The sequence below is a fragment of the Bombus huntii genome, chromosome 11 (assembly GCF_024542735.1).
Source record: "Bombus huntii isolate Logan2020A chromosome 11, iyBomHunt1.1, whole genome shotgun sequence".
In the NCBI taxonomy this organism is placed as follows: Eukaryota; Metazoa; Arthropoda; class Insecta; order Hymenoptera; family Apidae; genus Bombus; species Bombus huntii.
In genome coordinates, this window is record NC_066248.1 from 5906323 (window position 1) to 5918789 (window position 12467).

General features: G+C 41.3%; 1 protein-coding gene across 2 annotated transcripts in view; it reads left to right on the forward strand.

Moving 5' to 3' along the window:
* Positions 1–12467, forward strand: part of LOC126871139 (uncharacterized) — a 41656-nt gene that overhangs the window by 440 nt on the left and 28749 nt on the right. For both annotated transcript variants that reach the window (XR_007691530.1, XM_050629607.1), the window contains exon 2: positions 61–536. Coding sequence is in view for 1 of the 2 variants with exons in the window: in XM_050629607.1 (XP_050485564.1) it covers positions 153–536 (384 nt within the window). In the remaining variant the exon portion in view is untranslated. The remainder of the gene's footprint in view (positions 1–60; positions 537–12467) is intronic.

The window sequence follows — 12467 nt, forward strand, 5'->3', positions numbered from 1 at the left end:
AAACAGAAAATATGTTTCCGATAAAACGAGAAGTAATAACGATGATGTATAATTTTCAAGGTTTCGGAGGGGAATAGCTTTGAGATGTTTGATTCGAAGATCCCTAAGAAAATATGAACGATTTAATCGACTTAATTTAAAACAAGAAAAACATGTGTGAAATAGTAAAAGGTCAACGCAGAGCGTTTCGCGACCAAGACCCTCCACGGATATGCAATAAAAGCAACGAAAATTTGAAAAGCGAACTGGAATTTTGTGAATCGACTGCAACTTCGCCGACGATTCTTCAACGAGCATCCAGCTTCGAAAGGTGCTTCAACGAGTCTAAGCATCTTGAGAAGGGCAAACAGAATCAGAAAAAAGAGAAAGTAAACTCGATCAAACAGGAAAGTACTTGGTCCGATTCCATTAAAGACTCGAAAGACAGTGCCAAGGTATCGAATGAATTGCCAGCTGCTTCAAATCAGACGAACTCGGAGAATTTGATCAAGGAGCTTTCTGACAAAGTGCCTTCCAACAGCCATCACGACGATGAGGTACGTTATGCTTATTTATATTGTTGAAGGAATCTTTGTGTACTGTCATGCGTTTTGATGCTTTTAATGTATTTTCGCACGTCTGTGCACGTTTGATGATGCCACACAACCGGGCAATCTGCAAAGAACCGTGCATAATATATTGATATATTGATCTACGTGTGACTTCGAATAACGGTAGTTTTCATATTAAGTAGAAATATACATCACGCAAATAGAAGGATAAGGTTAGGAAACTGTCATAATTCAAATGGCTTCCGTTAAGAGGCTTTTACGATTATAGAAATTCGTAGAGATATGCGTATTTTTTTAGGATTGTGGATATACTTTTTTTTACCAGTTATCAACGATTGCATCATATTTTTAAAAATGTTTCTATAAAGAAAGCGCAATGCACCTACGCATGCTTAATGCGCAAACATATACCACCTATAACCAAAGTAAATACGTTTATTTTTTTAATTAGCTAAGAATTTATTAAAACACTTATAATATCGCGTATGCAATATCGAGCATAAAGGGGTTAAAAATGGTCGACAGCTGACCAGTACGTAAGTCGTGGATACGTGAAGATCTGCGAAGCCGATGCAACTTATCGACTGATCGAACATGATAACGCGAACGGATAAAAATGCAGGACGATGTAGAAGGGGGACGGAAGGCTCCGAGAACGAACAACGATCGTATCAAATTTTTAGAGCCGCTCTGTTCGAGGTAGTTTGCAGTACGAAATAGGTGTAACCAGAAAGAAATATTTTTTTCTTCAACGAACGCATCGGGACGAAAACTTAGTAATCTTATTAGGTTATTCCATAAATGAGGTTATGGTATTTATTAACGAATAATATGCTATCTACATTTTTCTAAATCTATGTTCTATTTGTTTCATCATTATTTTCAATTTTTCTAGTCGTCAACTATAAATCTCAATAATTATTTTCAAGATACGACGCGCGAAATAAAACGAAAGACGACGTCGCTTATGGAGTGACTGGAAGTGAAGTTGCGAAAAATATATACGTATTCGCGTATATCACGAATGTCGAATAGTAACATCACCGTGCCATTTGATAATACGTATTACGATATTTTAACTTTATAGCGTATTGTTACAAATCTCGTATAATTATCGCGTAAGCACAGCGAGCGATATTAAGTCAAGCGGTATTTTCAATGTTTGTATGTACACCATCTGTTTTCCGTTTATATATTCACGAGGAAAGCGTACACACCGTGAATTGTGTATTTTTGGTGCGTAGTCGATGAAACGGCTGCGGCAAGTCGAATAATGGACGCGTTTACCGCGAACTTGTAAATGAGTTGCCGTTGTTAAAGACGCAATTAAGGGAACTTGTGGTCACGGTGCATAGAACACTGGTACGTGATCACAAATTTAATACGTATTTTATTCGTGTGCTTCGTATAGCCGAAATATCGGGCTTCTTTATAGCTCGCGTAATACCCCACATGCCGTTTAACGACATTTTTAACATTCCAATTGTTTATACCACAGTCTGAAATTCTTGGAACTATTTAAATGGAAATACTTCTGAAAAACACGAATAGCTTGTCATGACGATATCGCTGTCGCAGCTGGCCCAACACTCTTGCACAGTATGCACTTGCTGTATATTTAAATCGAAGCACTGGAAAAGACCGCGAAGCAAGTGGAGGATCACGGCGGATAGGATTTGAAACTAATCGGTGAGATTTCTCGCGATGCACGAACGGTATCATCAATCAAAGAAAGAGAGAGTTATTTCACGTTCGAGCGTAGTATATGATTCTGGGACGATTTACTGTCACGCGGCTTTCCGAACGAAGATTAAAGCCGTCTCTTGAGATCGCGAATCGTCCTTGAGATGAAAACGTTTCACGGAGAATTAAATTGTACGCTCGTTTGCACGTTGCACGTTATATGTTCTAGGCGCAACTGCGTTCGCCCATTCATCCACCACGAAACGACTAGGAAATGACTAGAAAATTACGAACGCTATGGCGGTAAATTTTCATCGATGACGATGCGTTCGTCGAGACCTGAGAATCGATTTGGCAACTTCTTCCGAAAAATTGTTCGAAGGGGCGAATTTCGCGAGTACAGGGCCCTAAGATAAATTAGGTTCGGACCTGGAAGATGCGGGCCTCAGGTCCGTTGCAGGTTCTTTTCCATCGAATGCCTTTCTTTGTGTGGAATTCGACTTAAGTCGTGTCCACACCGAGCTCTTTTGCACGGTCAGCATCGTTACTCCGTTTTATTTCTAAAAATTCCACTTTTGTGCAGCGCGTAAATCTATGCTCGCGGAACTTTTGATCTAACAAATGATTCCACTATGTACGGCGAATGATCGATAAACGAGACACTAAGATCGCAGTGCTGACGGCGTGATGCTTAGAATGACGGAAGTACGAGAGGAAAGTTTGCTCGAAATATACTTGCAATAAATATACTTGAATGCCAGCAGGCCATTGACCGGCTATGTTAAAATATTGACGAGGAACTTGCTATTTCGAGGCCGTGTAATTATGGTGACTCGCGAACACAGCGGCGAACTCGACGACTCGATAAATATTTAATCGACTTCTCGTAAGTTATCACGACTGCTAACGAACTCGTGGATACCATTTGTTAATAAGCAAAAGGTGTATGAGACGGACGCTTGGTTTCAGAAATGCCACGAAATCCTGCATCGACAAAGATACCGTTAACAGACGCTTCAAAATCTCTTCGAGCTTCTTCGAGAATTACGTTTACAAGGTTTTCTTTATGCATCGCAACCTGGCACGCAGTGGAAGCCGAGCATGTAGTTAAGAAATGGTCAGAGTTGAAAGAGCATGCGAGCGTAATCGAAGATAATTGGAAGGTTGAAATTACTAGAAATTGGCGCTTGTTGAAAAAGCTGGGCCTAAGTGTAGCGAGTTCGGTGTGAAAGCAGCTTATTAAGGTCGGGCCTAGCGTGGTGTTGTTGCGTAGCTTGCTTGGCAGCTTCAGTTCGATGTTTACGCTCGTGCTTCGAACATTTTTCTCCGTGGCTACGCGCCATTCGCGGCGTGATTTCGTCCAGTATTTTATCCTTTCCTCGTGACCAACATTCTATGTGTCTACTTGTGCAACCATAATCCATCGTCACTGGAGCCAGCGATTCTAGACGAATATTTGCTCTTTCGTCTCTCTATCGGGCAAAATTGGATTCTCACGACGCGACTGACGGAACGTTGCTGGAGTAAGTTTTGCGTAGGGGTAACAGCCTCTCAGTACCCGTATATCCACTATACTCACTTATAGTTTGTTTCTTCGCAAGATAGCATCGTCTAGCCTATTTTCGTATTCTTGTCGTAACGTTGAACGCATTTCGCATTCTACCGTTTCTCTTGGAAATTTTACAAATTTACGAATGCCTGCTGTAGCATCTTTCGTTAAAGAGAGTGACGTGCATTGACGTATGAAAGGCGAAGGAGACGATTAAAGAAGTCGCATACGCGACAAAAGCGAAACGACCAATTTGCATAAAGCATCTTCTTAAAGTCGTGGCCATAGCCGTCGTCGTACGAGTAACCACATCGTCGTTCACAACTATTTGCATATTTCTTAATCGTTCTAAATATAAGAAGAACGTATGCTTGCACCTCGAACGAGACGATCTCGTTTAATTCGATCGAAGCTACGAGTTCCAAAATATCACGAGGCCATGATTTTGCAAATCTCTTTACCAAGAGGATTGGTTATTTGCTAATGTTAGAAACACAAATAGGACGAAGCTATATGCAGCGTAAGGAACGTTATGCACGTGGCTATGACGATTAAAAAATATCAAATTCTTCAGGTTTATCCGTAATTTGGCAATTGAGACGCATCTTAACAAAAGCAAGCAAGTGCCCGGATACTTTCCAGAGCTATTTGTACACGCCGTGGTCCACGAATCGCCACGATATCGCAGCTAGTTGCGATGATTCGACGATCGAACGTTTCGAGTACAATTCAGAAATTCATTGGCGTCGAACCCAGTGGATTTACCGATGCGAAAGGAATTTTCAAAAATATCCACTTTCTAGAAAAACAGGAGACGACGTTGTATATCGGCGCCACACATGATAATGCGAAAACGTATCGTTAATGTCAACGGACTTTTGTTTGAAAATCTCCTCGTTAAAGCTATTGCGTATACGTGTCGTTCTTATTCGCACGATAGGAGCACGCGTGCCACACCCGTCGACATCTTGCCGCCCTGAACATGAAAACGAAATGAAATGAAATTCTTCGCTATTTCATAACGAAAATCGTGCCGCGTGTACGTGAACGTAGCGATGGAAATTGCGAAAGCCAGACTCGACGGACCGCTGTGTGCAACTGCGCTCTTCCTCGTTCGATTCATGGTGAATGAACTTTCTCGTTTGTCGCGTATCACCACCTTTTCGTGTCCGTGTATTTAATTAAGTCGTATCGAGCATTCGCCGTGGACGCGTTTTCACTTTCGCAACCGAATTTATCGCACGATTCCGAAAACCCATAAAACATGCGGGAATTCCATCTGCGCGCGTCTTCCGTCTCCGAGAGTACTTTTTAAATTCCATCGAGATTAACTGCGCGATATCGAGAGTACACTTGCCGTTTCTTTGCCATTTCTTTCCAATTTATGATCCGAACACGTTCACCCCGAACGAACGATGTACATAGCTGAAAGTTACGGTCGATGAATAATTAATAGGAAGTGTTACTTTTTTTTTTTTTTTAATATCTTCTACGATCTATTTTTCATAGTTGAAGTATTTGGAGAGAACACTTTGTTTATTGGATCGCTCGGTTTGGAAGTATTTTTCTAGTTGTTCGATATGAAGCACATTTCTCTGCTATTGGGTTGGCAACTAAGTGATTACGGATCTTGTCATTAGATGATAATGACATAATAGATCGTCAGAGGTAATGGAATTAGGAAGTTTCTCTTTTCTAGTTGCAGTATGTCATAGACGACAAATTGTCCTTGGTTCGCCAAATTATCCGGTAAATAGCGACAAGTAGCGTGGCTATAATTCTTCTAATATAAACCGCGAGTATACGTAGCAATTATATTGTTCATTTAATTCGTTACAATACGACATATCGAAGGGTGTCTTTGTATTCCGCTATAGTTGGATAAAACCCTCGGAGATATGCAAGAAGGTAGTAAATGTCTCGCGTTCTCGTCGTTCGCCGCTGTATTATTATCATCCGATTCCAAGACAACAAATTCAGAACGTTTGGTGAAATAGCGAGAATGTAAAATATATGGCGCGACAGAGGAATGGAAACTCGTTGGGCGAAGAAAGAGGACTGTGCCATCTTACGCAAATGAATTAGGTATCATAAAACTATACGCACCGTAAAGATTTCTAAAAGAGAAACAACTGATTCTAGTCAGCCGTACGACACGCCAGTGCATATGGAACAAGTTGACGAGGATACGAGGTACGATGGAGCGCGGAGAAATTGCACGACAGGCAAATTATTAAAATTCGCTCGTGCCCTGCGATCTTGTAAAACGAAAAACGTTTGGAAGCTCTTGAAACGCCTGGAGAATGTTTCGGAAAATTCGACAACCAGCGATGGCCAGGGATGGTGCGAGCACCTCAGTCGACTTGAAAATATCCTACGATGCAGTTAAATCATCCTACGATCGAAGATTTATAAATAATATGTGACAGCGTTAGACCCAGCGCGGTGCAAAGAACCAGATAAAGACCCGGTACAGTTCGAAAGCGCAGGACTACCAGTTTTGCAGCATTAATTAACTGACAAACTGGTTATGCCGCGCTCGAAACTAGATTCCGTAGGTGAGGTTATCGTAAGGTTGCTGGAGTGTTGAGGCCGATACTATTGCTGGCGATACGTAGCGATTGATCCTCGGCCAACGGTCATACTTTCGCGTTACCACGGAAAACGCGAGAAAATTATCGCGAAACTTGGACATTTTTCGACTAGGAAAACTCGTGCGGGAGATACGAAGATTTTCCCATTTCAGGATTTGTATTATGTTATTCGTATTGTGTTAATCGTATTCGTATTGTATCATATTATTTGTATTGTGTTATTCGCAAATGTTTCTACGAGCATCTCGCGTTCGTTATTATTTTCCAAGTCACCTTGTAAATTTGTTTATATTTCTTTTTATACGTATTCGTGGAAACAAGCGAAGGAGCTTAACGAACGCTTAGGTTCTAATACGATCGAGCTCTTACAAATGTTCAAGTACTTTCGCCAGCCGCTGTGTTTCTTCATTGCGCAACGAATTTGCCATTAATTCGTATATTTTAGTAACATTTGCGTGTTATCTGTACAAATCCTTTCTTTCTACGAGCACTTTCTCATCGACAGGAATATTTTTCTGGAGAATCGCGGAGGGAGATTCGAATCTTTTATGGACTAGCAACTTCTCCGTGGCGATGCAAAAGAGAACTAAATGCAAATTCGAGGTGACTAAGAGCCAGTAGTGACTCATCCGCCATCGCTTGAAATATTTCGTACGAGTTAAGAATCTAGCGCTGCATTCCGCGCACCAACGAAAGTTTTACGTAACAAACGAATAGCGTTTCGATCGGTAGCATTGTCTCGTACATCCTAGGAACGCGTTCTACGCTTCGTAATTATAGGAAGAACGCTACAATGTTGTAATTGGTAATTTGCATGAGCGGAAGGACACGTAAATTTCAGCTTGAAGAAATCCAATCGCCTCGTAGGTCTCTATTAAATGACTTTTATTACACCTGCGATTGAATGTACGTCGCAGAACGCAAACATCAAACTCACGGTTACAATCGAGAAGAAAAACGGCTGTTTATCTATCGTAAATTATACCGTGGTTCGAGGTTTTATAAAACGCGTGGTATCATGCTACGTAATCAGAAAGTAAACCAACGTTACGACACACGAAATCCAATAATCTACTTTTAATTTGTACGGCAAAGGCATTGCATAATGATATCGAACAGCCGGCCAATTTCTACTTCCGATTCGACGTAACTGAAAACATTCAGGCAAAAGCATTCGGCTAGGTCGATCGTCTTCCACGATCGTTGTTAAATCGATTCATCGTGTCAATTGGAGAAAGATCTGTCTCTTTCTCTGTCTCGCGTTACCTCTGTGTTGCCATAGCTTTCTGATTATATGTCGTTACAAATTTTCTCCGTGTCAAATCGTTTGATCTCGTTACGTCAGCCCTAGCGATTCTCTCGCTTCGCCATTTGTCTCTCGCATCTCACCTCTGAGAATCAAATTTGCTGACAATAGTTTCTCCTACGATGCTATACGCGCACGGTTATCGGAGAAAAATGCCGAGAGCTTGCAAAATTCTGGAAAGCACGACGTCATGCGATCAACAAGACGAGGATTCGCGTTACGATCGTCGCGGCAATAAATCTTGCTCGTAACCCCGGCCTCGCTCGCTTTTCCACGACTTTCAGATTCCACATATCTGCAGTTTGACTGCGAGATAGTAAACGTAGTCGTCTAATCTTACGCGTTACGCAGAGACAACGAAAATCTTGCGGTTACTCGCGACGATACGTAAATAAACGCAAACCTTGTGCTAAGAGATTTTATAGCCACGATGTACGAACAGAAAATGAGAAACAGCGGATAGAATCGTTAGGCGAACTCGGGTCGAACGAATGGTTCGTCGCCTGATCGATTCGCACAAATAAAATCCTACGGATAGATGCGTTTAAACGAGAGCGGGCTATGAAGATAGTTAAAAGATCGGCCGAACCTCGTCTGTACCACGTCGTGAATTAATTATCTTTTATCGAAATTCGACCGTAATTATTTGCATGACAAGATCTGTTCATCGAGCAAGAACAATAATACCTTTGATCGCGTTATCGCTGTTTGCCTTCCTCTCGCCGAGCCGATAAGCAAGAAAATTTATTAACGTAGCCATACGAATATAACAAACGACTGCGTTATTTAATATTCCGTGATGTACGTATGTTACAATCGAACGACTGTCTCCCGTAGGTTTATAGCGTTGCATAAGTAGAGTATGTAAATTGGAACGGTATCGTCGTCGTGAATGGTACGGGGCCAGATCAGGAAACGTACAGCTCGATGATACACGTCGCATGGTATCGCGATTCTTGGCAATCGCACACGTACGCTATTCTGTAGGAAGTAATTCCGATAAAATGAATACGCGTAACGAGCTACCGTACTGGTGCAGCGAAGTGAGAGCCGCTATTGTTCGGCCACGGTATCCTGCTCGAGGAAGAGGCTACGGTCTCAGGAGTTGGCGTGCGCTGTTTTACTTTCTACGAATAAAGCACATTGTAATATTTCGGTCGACGAGAGAAAGACTTTACGGCACATTTAAGACGCAAAAAGCGTCTCAACACCGAACCAGCTCGCATGGAAAATGTCGCGTGTCGCTAGGGCGCTTCGATAAAAAAAAAAAAAAAAAAAAAAAACTGCTAAATTACATGCTACGTTCGTTCGAGACGCGCAAGCCGGAGTCGTTATTAATTTGAATACAGCGAGGAGAAAAATTGACCCGGTAAAGAGGATTTTCTAGAAAACCGATGGTTTATTCATGTAGTCTCCTCGTCTCGTTAAATCAGGATCGTTTCAGATTTTTTACATTGCCTAGTACTTTCTTTTTTTTTGGTTTTTTTTAGCAAATTTGAAAGACACGCGCGTGTGAACTGAATTTTATATATAGTTACTCGCATCGATATTTGAATATGACGCTGTCTCGAATATAACGAGATATATTTAAAGAATTGTCGTTTTATATTTACGGTTTCCTTGTCTGTGTTATAGCTTGCGTGTGTACGTACCTTTTCCATTAACCCTTTGCACTCTGAATTTTATTTCGGTTTCGTTACCAGCAGCTTCCAACGCTTTTAAGCGTTTTATTCGAAATTTACTTCAACTAAAAAATAAGACAATTTGAATAAATAAAGGAAGAATCAAATTCGCTTAAATTCCAGTTTTATTCACACCATTGTTGTGTTTTGTAATTTTTAAGTGTATGATGTATCTTGAAACAATTTCCAGGATACAATCCTGGTTTTCCTTCGCACAGAAAAAGGTGGGACTGAAAGAATGTCGAGTGGGACTCGACAAAGGAGCTCCTAAGATAACAACTGATGTCGAGTCACGCTCGACATAGGAGTGCAAAGAGTTAAATTGCCTACATGCTACGCTTTATATCCTTTTTACTTTACCAATTTTACTTTGCCCTGAACTTCTGCAAAAATGTCAAATTCAAATCGGACTATGGGAATGGGATGATCAGCGACGAATACACGAGCGATCCGAGCATGTCCCGAGCGGTTTCAACGGCATTCAAGTCGGACGAGTTGCCCGTGACTGGACACTGACTACGAGCACACACTGATGAATTTTTCGAGAAAAGTAACTCTGTAATGAATTTGATTCCGTGATATCGCGCAGTATTAAATTGATTGTTAGACGCGTCGAATAATAATCTCGTATATCCGACACATTCTGCATAGTTCTAATTCGATGACTAATTTGTTTGTCGCTGTATTGACGCATAGAATCGACAGTAGTAAAAAATGATGCTGCAGGACTAGAATATTCCCTTAACACTTCAACTGCCACGCCGAAATCACGTGTTTCGCTCAGGACGTCACGGGAGTATTTCTATTATTCAAAGCATATAATGGCAAAATAATAATAAATCGACGATGTAAGACAACATTGTTCCCCAATGGACCGTTTATCTTATTGGTGGTCACGGGTGACCATCGTGGTGCCTTGGTAACAGTTGATAGCGACATATTATAACAAGACTTCGTTTATTTCAACAAACCATTCGCGTTCGTTGTTTCGTCGCAAGCAAAACGTGCGGAATATATTGTTGAAACGTGTAGAAGATATTATAGTAAACAGTATTTGCTCGTTCTATATATGATAGTGAGGTATGTGCACACTTCTAACTTCAATTATACGATCATAAAGCAGCATTTACGATTATTTTCTAAGCTGTGTTTATAATAATATTCGTAGATTACCCCTCAAAGATACGGATGCAAACACAGTGCACCGTTAGATGCAACATTTGTCCTCATTTTCTTTTTATTGGTGTTCTAATAAGAACGTTCCATTGTTCAATGGGGCACTTTTTATTTCAAAGTATCTTCTATTTATCGGTTATATTGAAAATGCCCTAACTGTCAATTTTCATACAATTTTTACAATTGCCGGCCGGTCATATTTGACCCACGTGTTAATTCGTGAATTCTGTTTCGATCCGATCGAAATCAAAAACACTGCTCTGTGCGAAACGATATCAACGATAGTATATCGACGGATACCTCGTCGCTCTATTCTGACAAAGAGACGATCACGAAGAATGGTTGATGAAGTCAGAATGGAGAAACGCGAATACAACGATTGGCATTGCGGGCGACGAGGTCTACAGACGCGCTTTATCGAGCGTTCGCGGCCCTCGACCATTCGTGGGAAGTAATTATTGGCAGATTAATTGCGACAACGAGGTACCAGGGCGGCGAACCGGCCGTCGTATTAAAGCAGCGCTTTACCGGATCATTGTTTTCGTCGCGAACAGGCAGCTCCAGGCTCGGCTCACGGTCTATCTATTGGGCCGACGCATTTACATATTTGTGGTTGTCCGGGTTTCGATCGTGTTTTTCGTTTCGCGAATTCCATTTCGCCTGTTCATGGCAAACCCGAAGGTAGAAACGTATGTCACAGTGTATGTCACCGATGAGAAACTTCACCGAAATCCCTGGTGAACGCAAAGTCTAAAATTCACTACGAAACGGTAGAGAATCATAGGTGCAAAGATGTAAATTTGTCAAAGATAAAGAAAAAATGGTACAATGGTAATGATACAAATGGACCAAGTTGTATGGGAGCCAAGGATTATCGAGATAAGCGATATTTTCATATGTTCGTTTATCGTTTTTGAAAGGTTTGACATTAACAAACATCGAAAAAGTGCAACGATTCTTAAAACTGGTTTCCTGTAAAAAAATAGCAAACGCGTTTTATCACGTTCTTCCCTGTAGTCTTCGTACTAGTCTCATTTCGGCTTCAAGAGTCGGCCCTTCAGTTTCCTGACACTTGCAGCCCAACAGCTGTATACACCGTCGGAAAAGCCATGAATTTCCTGAATAATCTAATATCTGCATATCACGACTGCTCGCGTTCGAACGTGTCTCTCGATGCTTTCGAAACTCGATGACCACTGTCCGCTCTCCTTCGCGCGTCTTTCTAATCGGTGCTCGAAATTCCGCGCCGAAAGAAAGTCGTCGACACTCGACACGCGATTTCGTTTTCTATTCTGCATCGTTTCGTTCTTTATGCGTCATTACGGATGTGTAACGACTGACGGGGCGATCGATTTCATGGAATCGCAAGGCGTTTAGTTAACGTGCAACTTATCATCGAGAAAACCGTGGAAACTGCAAAGGATGTAGAACGATAGAAGAGTGAAAATATTTGCACCTAGATACCGTGGTTCTACGCAACAATGGCAGATACGCTGGATACGGCCTATCTGTTTGTTCGTATTTTCAAATAATATTGGACCACGACGCGCTGTCTTTGTTTGGCTCTTGATTTTTATTCCTTGAAACAAGAACGATCCGACTGCACGATACGCATAGTGCAACTTGTTCTTCGCGCTAAACGAGTAGTCAACATTAAACATATACGCGAAACAAAAACTTTATTTCGGCGCGTTTCACGCTCGTCGTTGATTGTTTCCATTTACGCCACCAGAGGTTTCTAAGACTAAATTAACTGGTTAAATTTGTCATAAAGTGGCTACAGGTTAAACAAATTAAAGCGAAGCCCAATAAATGCAACCACGTTACATTCACACTGCGAAAACAGATACCACCAAACATTTTACTGAACAATAATACAAACAAGGTAAGTCAAATACCTAGAACTCCACTTAGATACACGACTCA